Source organism: Patagioenas fasciata, chromosome 21, assembly GCF_037038585.1.
Source record: "Patagioenas fasciata isolate bPatFas1 chromosome 21, bPatFas1.hap1, whole genome shotgun sequence".
NCBI classification, from domain to species: Eukaryota; Metazoa; Chordata; class Aves; order Columbiformes; family Columbidae; genus Patagioenas; species Patagioenas fasciata.
Genome location: NC_092540.1, coordinates 3,769,885 through 3,786,318, shown reverse-complemented (window position 1 = coordinate 3,786,318; position 16,434 = coordinate 3,769,885). Strand labels below are relative to the sequence as shown.

The window sequence follows — 16,434 nt, the reverse complement described above, 5'->3', positions numbered from 1 at the left end:
GTGATCTGCAAAGCAATCTGAGAATTCCCTGGGTTTTGCCCTTTGCTTTAGCTGTCTCTGGACTACGTGCCATTTGAATTTGGGGACACTCTTATAAATCTGTCGTGGCAAGAGTAACAATTTCAAGATGCACATTGCACACTCACCTCGTGGAGAACCTGGATCTGTAGCCAGAACTGGATTAAAGAGCTGAGAATGCAAATAAATACAGTTTTGAGGAATGGGGAGAATAAGCCACTATGAAGACCAGCCTGCCTCTTATATTGCTGCTGGCATTGCTCACCCTGCGTTTTCAAGTGCAACATTCTAGTTGGGACTTGCAAACGAGTACGCGAGTTTCTTTACTGATGAAAAGCTCCAAACCAAGAACTATTTATAGCAGCGGCACAGGCTGAGCCGCACAAGCTCCTTGGCCAGCCTGCCGAACCAGCTGGGCGCAGGGGCTGTTCCTTGATCGAGCTTCTAAAAACACCTCAATTAGCACAGGGTTTATATCAACAACTGGTAAATTGGACCAAGCTCTAGGTAAGCTCAAGTTCAGGCTGTTTCCTTGTCCTTTTAATCTTACATGCAAAGATCTCAGTCTTACAGTAGACGGGCTGCTTAAGCAATACGAAAAAAAAGCCAGACCACACGGAATAAAAGAATAAGTCCAGACATATTTAATGCAAGAAGGTTGGTATTGAATGGCACTCATAAATAAGAGATTTTGTTCAACACTTTACAAGTACGGCTATCAGTTATACTACATCAGCAGGTGCTTTGAGGAAGAGGCAGCTGTAGGGGATAATTTAAGTTGTATCAAGGCTTGAACGACCAAACTGTGCTAGAGGAGGGTAAAGTGGGAAGAATTCCCTTGTCAGGCTTCAGGATTGCTTAGACCAGGCTAGAAGGTTGGCTGCTTTGCTCCATTGCTACCCCTCAGTTTCTTCCTCTTCTGTTGCTAAATTTATACAGTCAAACCGAGCTGGGGAGGAGCAGAAACAGGAACAGGAGCGGAGTTTCTCCGTGTGCTGTCCCAACAAAGTCACCTGCCCGAGGGAGAGGGAGCTTTGCCCCATCCCTGCGGCCCTCGCTCTTCATTACAGTTTGAATTGTCTCCCTAAGTGCTTTGGCTGCCAAGAGCTCTGACAGTGCTTGCTTTGTCACACAAACAGATCCCGGTGGCCCCGGTATAAATGTCTAATTGTTACTGAAATACTAGAACTCTGCTCAATTTGTTCAAAAGAAGCAGGGATAGCCCAAAGTGTTGCTTAAAGCATCCACGCTATCCAGTTTTACAACTGTGAGCAGAGCCCGACCTGCTTTAGTTACAGCTTAGTCCACTCTGCGTTCCCAGAATGGGTGTTCTCCGAATGAATAATGGCTATTTCATAAAACTGGCTTATATTATCACGCTTCTAATAGTTAATATAAACAAATACACATCTGCTAGAAACAAGGCACTCCATGCTCTATAGCACCATATTCCAACTACATATGAATTGCATGTCTGGGTGAAACAGCAAATGTGAAATTCAAAGCCAGTGCCGCTGTTGGAGTTCCACATTTTGCTCAAAAATCAAAGAAACTTGCACTAAGGACACGCTCAAATTCAGAAGAATTGTTGGGCAGGAAGCCACACACATACACCTATTGCTGGGCAAAGTGAATCTTGAAGGCCAAAGTCTCCCAAAAAGCCTTTACATTTCAAACTGCTCTAACTTTCTAGTTTGAAAAAGGTGTTGGGAAGAAAAAACAATTAGGTTGCAATATTATCAGGGGCCTTCTTTGTTTTGAGTTAAACTGGGGAAACTTCTTCCAACACTAAAACATGGCCCTGAAGCCACTCAAACAGTATCGCGGCTTCCCTTGATAAATAAGAATCCTCAAGATGCTCCTTGCATGGAGAAACTGGATATTTTAAGGTGGGAGCTATTCTACATGACACTGGCACACTGAAATACCCAGACAGGTACTCCATGGTCACATTTCTCCAGCAGCTTATTTTAAAAAGCCAACACCCAGATATTCGCAACATGTTCTATCAATACTGGCTGGGGTGAGCGCGTCTGGAAACCCTCCAAGTCACTGCAACTTACTGGCATAAAAATGCCAATTGAATTAGCTATTAAACCGATTGCAGTATTTGCGTTTTCATCTTATTCACAGCAAAGTAAAGTTCAGAATACTTTGAAGTTGCTGCAATATTTGAAACAGCTGTTAAATTATTAGATAGAGTTGTAAATAACATAATATGTAGAACGTCAAAGACATGACATTAAGATAACTCTTTTGAAAACTCCACCGTGAAGGAAAGTTTATTACCGAATTTTGAGTTGAATTGCAGAGCAAAATCTGCATACGTGCACACAGACCCGTGCGTGCAACGCAGGATACACTGGAGTGGAACTGATGATACGGTGTAGTATTGAAAATAGAAAGTGCTTTCCATGAGAGTAGACTAATGTCTCAAAGTGCTTTTAGCTTGTCAGCGATTAGAAAACATTCTCTACAAGTTTTTACACTTATCTTACAGTGATTTTTCAGCAAGTTCACCTGTGAGGAAAATGATACCTTTCTAATTTCAGGAAGCGAGCTATTCAAAACTTTGGTTTGTCTGTAATACAAAAGCCAGCAGTCGCTCCCTGGAGAATGGGGGCTCGGCAGGACAGGCACTGAGAACCAGGAGCTGTTCTTAAGGCATCAGCATAATTGATTTGCTCAAGGCTGTTGAAGGAGGTGGGGACAGAAGAGGTCAGGACCTCAACACTCTAAACTCCTATTTCTATCCCATTGGCCTCACATTCTCATTTTAATTCCCTGCTGTTATGCACGTCTCCCACTTGGTTCCTCCCTGCTCCTGAGCATGTTGGATTTAAACCAATTGAAAAACAAACAAAAACACCAAACCAAATAAACTGAGAACAACCTCTCCAGTGGTGATGCTCTTTAAAGAGAACTAAGGGTGCTTTTTGGCTTTCTTAGAAGACCTACCAGGCTGCAGCTTTGGAAATAATACAGATGGGGGGGAAATAGGAGAAGGAAACCCACGTTTGCTCATGTAACAAGACAGCAGCCAGTCCTCTGCGGTAACTACTCTCCATAACAGTCTTTTGAGAAGAATCCAAGTCCCAGGTTCACTCCCCGCCTTCTCCATCGGCAGTTTCGAGCAGTGCGTTTGCTGGCTGGGTTGGGACCATCCCTGGTGCCCAGGAGAAGGATGTGACCCACTCGGGCACCTCCTTGTCCCTTCCCGGCCGGATGAAGGCGCTGGAGCAGCCCTGCGGACCAGTTTACCGGTGGCTGCTCTGGTAGGCGTAGGAGATGGGCTGCCGTGCCCCGGGCCTCACCATGAAGGTGTTGGTGGGTCCGCTGTGCTGCGAGCTGCCGTGGACAGGCCTGGAGAGAAAACACAGGGGAAAGTCACTGAAAGCCAAAGAAACTCTTTGTTTATTAAAAATTGCAATATTGGGTTTTTTCTTCTATTGGCGCAGGGCAAGTTTCGCATCGCCTGGCGCCTCCATTCAGCAGCGCAGCAAGGAGAGGGCGATGGGCAGCAGGGTGATGGCTGGGACCAGGGAGGGACCACGGGACACCCACAGCCCCAGCCCGAGGTACCAGACTTCTCCGGGGTGTTTGCGCTGCCCTGGGGCCAGCACAGCCCTCCCTGTCTTCAAATCAAAGCAACACAGAGGACAAGGGATTCCGCTCGGGGACGCACACATACCTGCTGGCTGCCGCTGCGCTGGCGGGCGAGAAATCCCCGTTCTGGCCCTTGTACTTGGCATCGGCGCTGCCGTACGGCACGGCTTTCCCAGCAGCGTCGATGGACGTCCGCCGGCCCTGCGCGGTCGCGGGGCCGTTCCTGTGCGCGGAGCCGAGGCGGCGGGTGCCCTCCCCACCTTGGGAGCTGTATCCCCCGGGGCCATAGGAGGAGAGGGTGCCCGCGGCCCGGGGCGCTGCAGCTGCCCGGGGGTAGGAGCTGTCAGGCTCAGACACATACAGGCGCTTCTTGATCAGTGGGCGAGGGTTTGGGTAGCGGCTGAAGTAACCGGCAGAGCTGCTGTAATCTGGGTACTGTGGGGTGAAGTCACCATTCCTCCTGCTCTTCTCCGAGGGCAGCGAGGCCAGCGGCTCATGGTTGCCCCCGTAGCCACGGCCGTAGCCAGGCCACCTGAAGTACCGTGGTGCCTCCGAGCCCCGGCTACAGTCAGGGAAGCTGGGGCACTTGTGGTTCTCCTCTCGACTGGGGAGGGGACCCTCGGCTTCATCCGCCTCATTGCTGAATTCAGGGGGTGGGGGGATTATCCCGTAGTCCAGCGCTGTCTCCCCATTCTCCTCCTCCTCCCTGGACACACCATGGCAGGACAAGCCAGGCTGGTTGTGCCCAGACTCGAGGAGACCCCGCAATAGGCTGGAGGCAGCAGCCCGGCGGTGCCCGGGAGGGCTCGGTGGCTGCACCTTGCCCACTGACCGCGTGTCCCGGCCCTGGTCGGAGGAGCTGGACCATCCCGTCCCGGGAGGCCGGGGCACCACGGTGAAGGTGTAGGGCTTGGACTCGTGGCGGTAGAAGCTTGTGGAGGTGGTGTCCGATGAAGCACTGCCCAGTTTGAGGAGCGGCTTCACCCGCGGCACGGCTCCCACCTCCCCAGCCTGCCGGCCCCGCTGGGCACGCTGCCGGGCTGCCAGGAGCAGCGCCATGGGGGAGCCCCGCTCCACCTGCTCGCCCGTCACCGGGTGGATCAGCACCTCCTCCTGCCCCGCTCCAGGGGTGCCCGGCAGGCTCCCGGCCGAGCTCGAGGGGCAGGGGGGCCCAGCTGACCTCGAGGAGCAAGGGGGTTCAGCCGAGCTGGCCCCAGCCCGGTGCACTTTGTACTGGAAGACGGCCGCATTGGGCTGTGGTGCTGGGCTCTGTGCTGGAGAAATGGGGGGCGAGGGGGAGATGGAAGCAGGGGGCTGTTCCACTGATTCCTGGGGTGGGTCTGGGAGGCTCATGCTGCGATCGAAGGACACAGGAGAAGGGGGCAAGTTCTCTGTGGCTTTGCTAGTGGCAGGAGCGGGATGGTCCTCATGCCCCGTCTCATCCTTCTTCACTGCAGCCGCTGGTGCTGGGAGCGGGCTTGGGGCTGGTTTTGGCAGCACCGAGTCACCTCGGTCAGGGGGGCTCTTTCTCAGGTCAGGGGGGCTCTTCCTCACAGATGGGGTGCTGCCGCCATCCTCCGTGCTCTGCTTCTGACTGCCGAGCCCCAGGGCAGGTTTCCCCTCTTTCTTCAGGGACAGCACAGCCTCCAGCTCATTCCTGATTCTCATCACGCTGCGGGTCTGCGTGGCAGGGCTGCTCGCCGGAGCGGGGACCGCCACACCGGGAGAGCCTGCTTTGGCACGGGGGGGCCCACTGGGCACCTCTTTCTTCTCACTCTCCACTCCCATGGTTAACCCTGTGTCCTTCCCAGCAGGTGCAGTGAGTTGGGGCCCGTTGAGACTGGGCTTATGGCTGCTGGCATGGTTGGTACCACTGTCCACGGGCCGAGGAGCAGCTGGCTTCTCTAGTGGCTTCTCCGATGGCTTCTCTTCCCTCCGTGGGGAGCGCAGGAGCGCCGAGAGCTCATTCCGCAGCCTGTCCAGGTTGCTGGAATCCCTCCAGTCATCCTCGCAGGTCGGGTAGTCTGGAGGAGGGAGCTCCAGGTCATTCGCAGTGAGATATTCAGATTTTGGAGGAGAATCTCTCTTGGCTGTTTTCAGCTGGGGAACCTTCTGCGGCTCGGCCACTGGCAGCGGGGACCGGCGACCGGCAGGATCTGTCCCTTGGCTGAGCACTGTACCAGGTTTGGGGCTCAGCGGTGCCGGAGCTGGCCCGGCCAGCTTCCCAACAGCCTGTTTCAGAGGGGAATTTCTTTGCTCAGCTTCCCCTCCTGCGTGAGCCTTGGCCGCGGGTCTTATGGTGAAGCAGGGCGGCAGGGGCGGCCGGGCATGCGGCTGCCTGGGGAAGGGCTCCTGACGGACCGGCTGGCTGTCCTGCACCGGGATGGAGGACGACCGCGCCGGGGCTGGGGGAGGCACCTTGAAGGACCTGGGGAAGGTGAGGTGGGGCTCTGGGCAGTGCTTGGCTTGCAGGCTCTCCTTCGGACCAGGGGCAGCCGGCACCCCAGCCTCGGCAGGGCAGAGCGGCCCCTCGGCATCCACCTGCCTCGTGTTCAGCACCGTCTCGGACTTCCACTTGGAGATGCCGGTGGTGAAGGGTGCCGGGGCCCGGCTGAGCGGCGTGGCACCCGGTGGGGCCGGTGGGATGAAGTCTGGAGGAGTTGGTGTGCTGGGAGAGGACAGGGCAGAGGCTGGAGGTGGTGGAGGTGCCATGGAAGGAGGTGGTGGCACCATCTCAGGGGGTGGCGGTGGTGGAGGCAGAATTTCAGGTGGTGGTGGGACCGGTGAGGCCGGAGGTGATGGCGCAGGTGCCGGTGCCATTGGAGGGGGTGGTGGGGGTACCGATGGTGGCGGAGGGATCTCTTCATCCAGCTCATCCCCCTCAAGAGCCTGTGGGCGCAGGTCCCCCGCCGAGCTGTACATTCGGTGGTTCCCATTGATCTGGGAGCCAGAGCCTGCAGAGGAAGAGTGAGAGTGTGGCAGCATGAGCACCTTCTCCATCAGCCCTGCGATGGCCAGCTGTCCCCCTACGAAACAAAATGTGCTGAGCAAAACAGTTTGTTTTGCTCAGCAGCTGTCTAAAGCCTGTTGAACTGTAAGAGCCACTATGCTTCACCCCTTAGAAATGAAGTCGTTTTCAATGACTTCAAAAAATAATTAACAGTCAACTCTATTTTAGCGTGGAAGCCTCATGATCAGACTGTCTGCTCCAGAGCTTGGTGCGCGCACCCTTCCCTCCCCAAGGGCACAGCACCCTCCGGGCCCAGCAGAGATGATCTCTTACCAAGAGCTGCTTTTTCCCCAAAGTCTTCAGGCACCGACGGCGTTGGCACAGCCACCCCATGGGATTCTTGGGCATTCTGCAAGAGTTGAGAAGGCAGAGCTGTTAGTTTTACACCCAGGGTATTGGAGCAAAGTGCCAACAAGCAGGCCTGTCTAGCTGATAATTTCTCTATGCAAACAAAAGCCTGATGGGACCCAGGGCCATCTCCTAGACATGGAGGTCCCTGCGGTGGCTGCTCTTGACAAGGTTGAAGGGGACGAGTGAAGTGATCAAGGTTGCACAAGCCAGGGACACAATTCCCCTGTGCTAGTCGGGTGCAAAGGGGCTGGAGGGGAGCCCAGGTATTTCACACCAAAGCTCAGGGCTCCCCAGCCCACAATCAGCAGCAACACTTTCTCACCATTCACCTCCCGAGGAAATTTAGCAGCTCCCACGGGTTCTGCAGGTATCGCTCTGCAGCAAGCACTGCCAGCCCACGCCACAGTCACGTCCACACCGCACTGACTTTTTGGGAAACTGGCACCAGCATACCTGAGCACGCTGGGGAAAACTGCTACTCGTGCGGTTTGTGTTTCCCTCTCAATTACTCCCTTTGCATTCATGCTGAAAACTCAGCAGCGCATTTAGCTGGTACAGAGCAATTTAGCAGCCTACACATTTGCGAGGATGCTTACAGCTCAGGGCACTTGGGACAATTACAGCCACCCACCGGGAGATATTCCCGGCCTGTTGACTCACCAGTGCTGACCAGGGCTCTGCCTCCCACACCCGCCAGCAGCCAAAGCCTCTCCTTTCCTCCAGTGACTCACGCCCAGATTGCTCTGCAGAGGGACTGGAGTTGCTCACGAAACACACGCTAACGCACCCGGGTCCGAAACACAAACTGATGCTGGATCAGGCTGCTAGCACAGACCTACGTGACCAATGCGGCGGACTGGGCTTTCACATCCCAGCACTTGGAGAGCCCCACGGCAAGGAAATAAAGCTCCATGAGCAGCAGGAGCTCGCAGACCCGTGGTCAGGGATACACCACCCATTCCCAGGCTCTTGGTTGCACTCCTGCTCACCCCGGGCTGCTGTTTGCATTAGCTGTTAACTGCCCCTTGTGCAAAGATGTTATCCTACTCAGCGCAGTGGTTTTCTGCATACAAAAGCCCAGATAATGATTGAGCCCGTGCCCTTTGCCTTTCACTGGCATTATCACTATATTTACAAGCGGTTGCTCCGGGATTCCAAAGTCTCCTGGACCAAAGGTCAAGCCGGGTTTATACGGCCAGCCCTGTCCAGGCTGAGATGGCACATTAACATCACACACTGTTAACATCACACGCTGGCCGGGGTGTGGGGAGGTCAGAACTGAATTTAACAGCAGCAGCCTGCGCTCCTCAGAAGAGCCCTGGAACGCACCAGCTTTTGGCAAAGCAAGAAGAAAATTCCCATGCTTCGCTTGCAAAGTCCGCCACGCTGCAGATGACCAAAGATCCCCTATAACCACATGGGAATGAACCAGGAGAGAGTGAGTGGGGATTCACACAACCGCTCAGACAGCTCGGTGCTGATGGAGCAGCCAAGGGCTGCTAAGGTGTTAGGACAGATCTGTCGGTGGCAGAACATCGGACTAGCTGAGCCTTATAGCCTCATCTAACACCTCTTCAGTGGTCCCAAAAGTACATCACAACACAGAGGAAAGATCCTTAACTCCAGCTGAAAGCCAGAGGGAAAACAAAGACTAACAGAGGCGCTTCAAAAGCCAATAATGAAATTGTCCAGAGCAATGAGGTATCAAACACCACAAAGAAAAACCCCCAGCAGTTCCCATTTGCTATGGAAATTCATCGCTGCCAGTCTGCAGAGCACACTGATACCTGCTCATTTACAGGGAAACAAAGATGTCTGGGCACTGAATTAAAAGCAACATATGCATCACATGTTTGGAAAGGAGCAGAAGGGGAATGACAGTCAGAAGAGATCTATGCAAAGCTGGAGGAAACGAGTCCACATTTCATAAACAAATAGTAATTTCGGACATGTCATTTCAACAGGTCTTAAAAACTGGGCAAGCCTGTTTCACACACACAAAAATTTCTGTTCCAGTTGCTAATGCTCAGCATCTCTCCCAAAAACCACCCATTCTCACGTCATGAGCTGGCTTCTAAAATGGAAAGCATCTCCAGCACGCTGCCAGTCTCCAGAGATGACTGCAAAGATTATTTCCCTCTCCCTGTTTGCCAGGGGTGTGCCCAGCCCAGCAAACCTCCCGCTGATTCACAGCGGGCTCCGCCGCTCGGGCTGGTGCGCCAGGAACCTGCATTTCCAGTTTGCGGTACCCGCATCAGATTTACGCGCGCCGAGGATCCCGGTGAGGGAAGCTTTCACTGTAACCACCAGGAATTGCTTTTCAGTGCTAGAACAGCGGTAGGTGTCCCCTCTACCTCCAAATTCATAACTCAGAGGCTGAGGCAGCTCATGCCCAGCCCCTGGCGTGGTCAGGTTCTTCATTCCAGGTGTTCGTGCAAGTGCTTTTCTCCTGTGGGAAGCAAGCATTTGCCATCCTCTTTATTTTCTTTTTCTTCACTAAACTCAATGTCAAGTTGTTTCCTTGGAGCTTCTTGCCTGATCTCTGCCCATCCAAGGAGGGCAGAGGCAGTGACAACCACAGCTCCGTGTCACAGCAGCTGGGGATGGGTTGGGGACCCTTGTCACCGGGTCCAACAGCACATGGAGGGCTCAGGCTGCGCCATGTGGCAGCGGGGACACTGGTTTGGGCTGTGGCAGCGACCGGTTGCTTGCACAGTCTGGGTTGGGAGAGGGGAGCCTGTCTGTCCTCAATGTCCCCAGCTCCCCCTTTCAGCTTCCCACCCATGAAAGGAGGCCGCTTGTAACAAAAAATGCACCAATACACAACTGCTTATCATCCTAAGGTCTCAGAGAGGTCAAGGACTTCTCCAAAAATGAAGAGCTAGCCCCAAATTCACTGTTATGAAGCTGATCTAGGGAAGTTTGGAATTTATTCCCCTGGGACGCCCAAGCTCTGCCTACACCCAGGAAAGCGGGTGGTCTGTGGTGGTACCCAAGGGGCAGCAGCAAAGCTGCTTCTGCTGCAATCCAGCTCGGGATGGGCACAAGGCAGGTGGTTCGGGGGGGGAAATGGGTGCTGGGTGCGAGGAGAGCTGCCAGGCACACACGACACGAAGCCCCGTGGGTTTTGCTGCCGGGCTGGGTGTGTGTGATCATCCTCCTGACTCACAGGACGCAGGCAGCTGCTGCCCAACCTCCTCCCGCGCAGGGGAGCGGGTGGGTGGAAACAAAGGGTTAAGGCAGGAGCTGCAGAACAGCCCAGCGCAAGGATGTACGCGGCAGCAGAAGCGGCCGTGCCAAACCAAATCGTCATCAAACCTAATCAAAATAATAGCCAGCACAGACTGGTCCTTGAAAAATGAATGCTGCTTATTCCTACTAACTTCTTCAGTTAAACCTGGTACTCCAGGAAGAGAAGCCAGTGAGAGCAGCCTTCATAAAGGCAATTTAGGGGTAAAAAAACCCAGGAAAGCACCATGGCTAGGGTGACAGCTATTTATCCCAGGGACATTTGCGCAGTTTATTCCTCTATCACATACATTTCCACTAGTAAAGCATTTGAAAGCTCTAAAAAGGTGCAAAAGGCCAGTTGCACTCTAAAAACCCAGTGATACAGGGTGCCAGCTATGGCAGTTTATCAGGCACCGCTCCTACGGTTACTCAACTTGGATCCCAGATGAGATTTTTCACCTGCTGTCATCTTTTGAAAGGCACCACATGGGCACAAGCCTTTTGTAAAACCTGTGTAACCCTATAACTTCCTAATTATGCTCTCAAATAGATATATAAACTCCATCTCCCCCCACATTTTCCTCTAAATGACAAGCCCATTGACTCCTAAGTGCCCCCAGGTGACAGCAGACCAGCCCATTTTCTGCTGCAGGTGACGATTGCTCTAAAGGACAGGGAAGCAGAAGGAAAAACATCCCCTGATCTCAGAGAGGATTCCCTTGTCAAGACCGATGGCTTTTTAAGTGTTTTATTGTCGTCATTGACCTGCGTGTGTCACTTCAGATTTAGCTATCGCTGTCTCCAAAATACCTCTGAGCAATCGTGGGCTTCGCTCTACTCTTTGGTGGATAAGAGGTGCCCTACACGGGGCAGGAAAACCTGCTCAGCACACACGGCAGCGCAGCATCAATGCCAGCAATGAGCACATGAGGTTCTGGAGTCCCAGGTGACTTAAAGCCACCTCTGGGTCCAGCTGTGTTGGCATTCGCTGCTCCAGCCCCTGCACCCAGGTGCTGCTGGAGCACTGGCAGCTCTGCAGGGAACAACTTCCCCCATACAGAGACCGAAAACCCATCACCTGCCACATCGCCTCCTCCTTCCCCTGCTGTGAACAGCACACAGTTTTCCTGTTGCTCTCTCCAGCAACACGTCTGATCCAGAAAGAGATACAGCCAGTAGCAGTTAGATAAAAGGCATCACGAGCTAGATCATCTACATGCTCAGCATTTTCTTTTTAATTGAAAAGACAGGTCTGATGATGCTTACGTCTCCTGCCTGTGTATCTTGCCTATGTTCAGCACAAGCCCTGAACTCAGATCACCTCCTAATCCCTCATATCCAGCATTATTATAAAGTGGTTTTGCTTTTCATTTATTCTCTTGCCTTGGGTAGAGGATGAGAGCAGCAGCCAGCCCAGCTGGTTCTGGGCACCGGTTACACGCGCTGCCGTAACAAATCCCAGCGGAGAGACGGATACTCACAAGGGGTAGGAAAGTCAGGAGCGGCCGGACTCTCGGACGAGGTTTAAGCGTTGCTGTGCCAGAGTCGGTCACCGTCCCGAAGCGATTGTCACCATAATACACTTCAATCACATCACCTGAGGGGAAGAGAAAACTGTTAGCAGCACTGCAGTTGAGGCAACAGGAAAAACAGCATCAGCCACCACCTAATTTTAAAATGCACTGTGAAGAATTTGCTCTATCAGCTCCTCGGGGATGGGCAAAACTCATTAAATTCTGAAGAGTAGCCGGGTGTTTCGGAGCTGAGTTGAAGATGGGAGGAGAAAGGTCCCAGGTGAGCGGGACCCCGGGAGTTCTATCAGAAAGTTCCATCAAAGCACAGAGTTAATTAGAGGCTTTTGACCCAGCCCTATCACAACAGGTCCCTGCCACTCATGCAGTGGAGAGGGACAGTGGAGGTGTCCATGACCTCTGGCTTGTGCCCAGGACTAAGGCAAGAGGAGGGGAACATCCGCGACACAGCGACGGGAACAGGACACGCAGATGGAAACGGGGACGCAGGGGCTTCCCACCTGTGTTTCCCCGCCATGTTTTGCTAACCAGAGGCTGGGAACAGTGGGAGGGAGACGTCACTGCTGCTCTCCGTGCTGTGGACGGGCACCCCCAGCATCCTGCTAGAGCAATTTGTTTCTGAGCCCTGATGCAATTGGCACGGGAGGACAAATTGTGTTTGCCACAACAACACTTCCACACCTCAGCCTTATGGAGAAATGCTCTGAATGTCTTCCCACGAAACCCCACTAGAAATGGAGATGCTACAACAGGGAATGGTCACCGAGCCCCGGTGTCACAAGCAGGTACCAGCAGGTACTCCTGGTTCCCAGCTCTGTGCTTTTACCTTGAACCACGCCTTTTGAGCCGGTTTATTTCTGACAGTGAATAAAGCTCATAAAATTAGTTTAATTACGTTCTTTGTGTCTGATTAACAGCATGAATTAACAAGCAGAAGCACTGAAGCATGTAAACCCCACCTTGGCTGGAAGGAGATACACAAATAATTGGTAGCCAAGGAGACCAGCATTAAAGAAAATACGAGGGCTTGAGGAAGGAGGGGGAAAGTGAGCAAAACAGCTGTGATCAGAGAGAAAACTCCGCAGGAGTGGTCCCACCTAACAGATTTCAATAGTGGTTTCAGTGAGAAGCAGCAAACACCCTCCACACCAAAACACAAAGGAGTAAATAGTTTGTTGTTTTGTTTCTGCCCAAAAGAAGCCTGGAAGCAGCCCTCAACCCCAACCCCATGCACACCCCATGTGCGAAGCACAGAAACAGTTTCTGTCAAGTATCGTACAGCAATTAAAAGCCAAGGAGCAGAAAGGCGAAGGTTGTGCAAGCTCTGCACACAGGCAAAGGAGCAGGGCTGTGTTTCTCAGCCTCCCAAACCCGGGGCAGCGCTCCCCAAACCAGGACTGCCCGCCCGCGGAGCCGCCTGCACCCCAGAGTCCCCAACCCAGACTGTGCAAGCAACCGGCCGCTGCCACAGCCCAAACCAGTGTCCCTGCTGCCACATGGCGCAGCCTGAGCCCTCCATGTGCTGCTGGACCGGTGACCAGGGTCCCCAACCCATCCCCAGCTGCCGTGACACGGAGCTGTGGTTGTCACTGTCTCTGCCCTCCTTGGATGGGCAGAAATCAGGCAAGAAGCTCCAAGGAAACAACTTGACATTGAGTCTAGTGAAGGAAAAAAAGAGAGAGAGGAGTGCAAATGCTTGAGTGTGTGTTCCCACAGGAGAAAAGCACTTGCATGAACACCTGGAATGAAGAACCTGACCACACCAGGGGCTGGGCATGAGCTGCCTGTTATGTGTTTGGAGGTAGACAAATTCCACATAACCTTGAGACGTGCCACCGAGTCCAGCAAGCGTGTGAGCTTTTCCTTTCTCCCACCCGCCTCACCACAAGTTACCCTGGGATGCACCCGGGAGTATCCATCATCCTATCCCCGTCCTTGCGCCTTCCTCTCCCTTATCACACAATCAGAGTGGTTTGGGTTGGAAGGGACCTCAAAGATCATCTCATTCCGCCCCCCCAACACTAGACCAGGTTGCTCAAAACCCCATCCAGCCTAACCCTTATCCTAAATTACTCCCACTACAAGGGATTCATTACAAACAGGACATTTTCTTCACCTTTAAAAAAATACTAATCAGCCTGCACTTGAGTTAGTGTGGTCCTACCAAGAGTTTAATGCTTCCCTGCCTGTGAGGGGCTCAAGCGTAAAGGAGGAGCTGCTGGAGTCCTCGAGGATGGCAGATGCCAGCAAATTATTATTATTATTATTATTAATCATTATTATTTTTGCCAAACCCCTGGCACGACACCCCATTTGGCAAGCAAGCAGCAAGAATTAAGGCCAATGCAACATGAGAGTCTGGATTCAGACAGCTTCGCGGAGCAGTGATAGAGCAGTTGAGAGACTTGAAACGATGAGTGTTTTACATTAAACAAGTCACTAGGTAAACTCAGTGAGAAACTGGATTAAAGATCACAAGGTCTTTGATCCTAGATTACTAAGCATCGCTATCCTGAATGCTTTTAATTAAAGTAAAATGAAGTGCTTGTAGTTGTGTTTTCTTTGCTAGATAAACAGGACTTGCCTGCTAAGAGGCTGTCACTGGTAAGACCTGTGCGTTCCTGGAAGGAGGGATCAGGAAACGCCTTCGGATGCTGTCGGAAGCGGCCCCGACTGTGCTTTGGCCATTTTTTGACATTCAGCCTGCGTCCTGGAGACAATTGCTTATTTTCTTTCCCAGGACACAATCTGCAAGATGCGTAATGGAACTTCTTCCTACTTGAGGGTTGCATCACCTGGAGTAGGCGTAGCAGGTTTGGTGCTGGGGTATCCGCAGCTCTCAGCGAGGAGGGAGCACGTTTCAGTCACTATATTCAGGAATCTCTGAGTCAGTGACACGTAAACCTACACCCATTCTATATTGCTTAACTTGTGTTTACTTTGTATGAAAAACTAAGGTGGGGATTAGCAGAAGCAGTGGACTCCTTTTGGCAGCAGCGATGGCATGAAGCTATGCAGCAAATATTGAAGAAATAGGGGCAGGGATGGGGTTTCACCGCGGTGCTGTGGATGTCAGGACACAACAAAATCTGCCCCTTGGACTGCTCAGCTGTGAGCGTGCTCATCGCAACAAGCCCACACCTCAACACAGATTACTCTGAACACGGTCACTGTGTGTCACACTACCCTACACAAGTTAAATTCATTATATAAATGCCAAGAGGATGCTAAGGAGTGATTCGACAGCTTTTAGTTGTGCTCAGATTTCAAGAACTCCTGGCTTTTACTCTGCAAGCTGATCCGCACAGCAGTTCCCCACACCTGAAAGGAATGTCTTTGTACTGCAATTGCAGCCACGGAAATCAGGCTGGTAATAAGCAGACACAGCGACTTTTTCTTTTAAATCCAAACCACATCAGAGAGAAGCCTGAAGCCTCCTCACATTTACGACAGTTAGAAATCAGCAGTTTTTCCTTTTGCGCTTGAGATTGGCGTGAAAGTCTCCATCGCGCTTTCATTTTATCTCCGTTTCAGCAACCTGGCCTGTGCGGTGTAACCACCTTGCCATGGACACCGCTCCGCATGGCACAGCCCAGCAAGCAGCGCTTCCTTTTCTTTAAGCTTGAAGTGTTTGTTGGAACCTCACAGCCACCAAACTTCATCCACAAGCTGCTATCTTTTATCTACCTGGCTCCATTACTATTAATCTGGCTCCCTCCTACATGAGCCTCCAGGGCACAGTATTGCAATTAAAACCACAAAGAAATACAAATAAATCCTAAGGAATGTGCAACCCTCAACTCCCCCCTCACACGCAGACCTTCAAGAAACAGGTTTACAAGTAAATAACTCCAACCAGGGAAGGAGTGAATCAAACATGGCGTGGGAAAGAGCTGCTAGACGCAATAAAACACATTCTCAACTATTTATCAAGGCGCTTTAGTCAAGTTTAACTTCCCGGAGCGGATTGTGGCTCCGTGAGAGCAGCGAGTGCGTCTCAAACCTCGGGTGCGGAGGCTCGGGGGGGGGGGGGGTTCGCTCCAGCTGCGGGGACACGGGTTTCAACTTGTCCCTTTCGTCACCCGGCCCTTCCGAACACCTCCCGGAGTTTCCCAATAGGGCGCTGAATGAACCACCAGCCCCGTCCAAGCCCTTCACCCCCCGTTTCTCGGGGACGGCGCACAGAGCTCCCCCCCATCCCGGGACAAACAAACGGAGGAGGGGACACACTGACCGGTGCCACCCGCGCTGTCCGATGTCACCTCCTGCGTGAAGATCCAGGGGGGGTTGGTGGCGAAGAGGGAAGCGGCGGGGGGGCTGGGCTGGCGCTTCCCGAAGAGGCGGCTGAAGGTGCCTTGGACCGAGTGATGCTTCTTCATCCTGGCGCTGCCCGCCGCGCTCCCAGCCGGGCATCCCCGCCGTGCCGGGCGGGCACGGGGCCGGGGCCGCTGCCACAAGCGGCTGCGGGGCGGGGGGGGCCGGGCCGGGCCCCACCTTCCGCTCCTCCCTCCTCCCAGGTGCCTCCCGCCGCACCGGAGCCGCTCCCGCCCGCCGAGGAAGCGCCGCTGCCTCCGCGGGGCTTTATGGACCGGGGGCGGGGGGTCACTGGAGATGAGCTCACGGCCCGAGCCGAGGGGCTCATGGGGGTCCCCGGGCCGCTGGGGGCAGTGCTGGTGGGGAGGGTGG

The 16,434-nt window shown here is 53.3% G+C and overlaps 1 protein-coding gene across 1 annotated transcript; it reads right to left on the bottom strand.

Annotated features, from left to right (window-relative positions):
* Positions 1-639: 639 nt before the first annotated feature.
* On the bottom strand, positions 640-16,216 carry C21H6orf132 (chromosome 21 C6orf132 homolog). The gene is made up of 5 exons (XM_065854542.2): positions 15,983-16,216; positions 11,698-11,813; positions 6,908-6,983; positions 3,710-6,578; positions 640-3,381 (listed from the first exon to the last, which is right to left on the bottom strand). Exons 1-5 carry the CDS (start codon positions 16,125-16,127, stop codon positions 3,276-3,278), a joined length of 3,312 nt encoding a protein of 1,103 aa, XP_065710614.1. The 5' UTR covers positions 16,128-16,216; the 3' UTR covers positions 640-3,275.
* Between the last annotated feature and the right edge of the window lie 218 nt (positions 16,217-16,434).

Bases quoted from the DNA above. Each gene is read 5' to 3' on its own strand.
- C21H6orf132 (XM_065854542.2), bottom strand. From the start codon at position 16,127: ATGAAGAAGCATCACTCGGTCCAAGGCACCTTCAGCCGCCTCTTCGGG. The intron at 11,814-15,982 runs GTCAGTGTGTCC...TCTTCCCCTCAG, and splicing joins GGACAGCGCGGGTGGCACCG to GTGATGTGATTGAAGTGTAT. The intron at 3,382-3,709 runs GTATGTGTGCGT...TTTTCTCTCCAG, and splicing joins AGCGCAGCGGCAGCCAGCAG to GCCTGTCCACGGCAGCTCGC.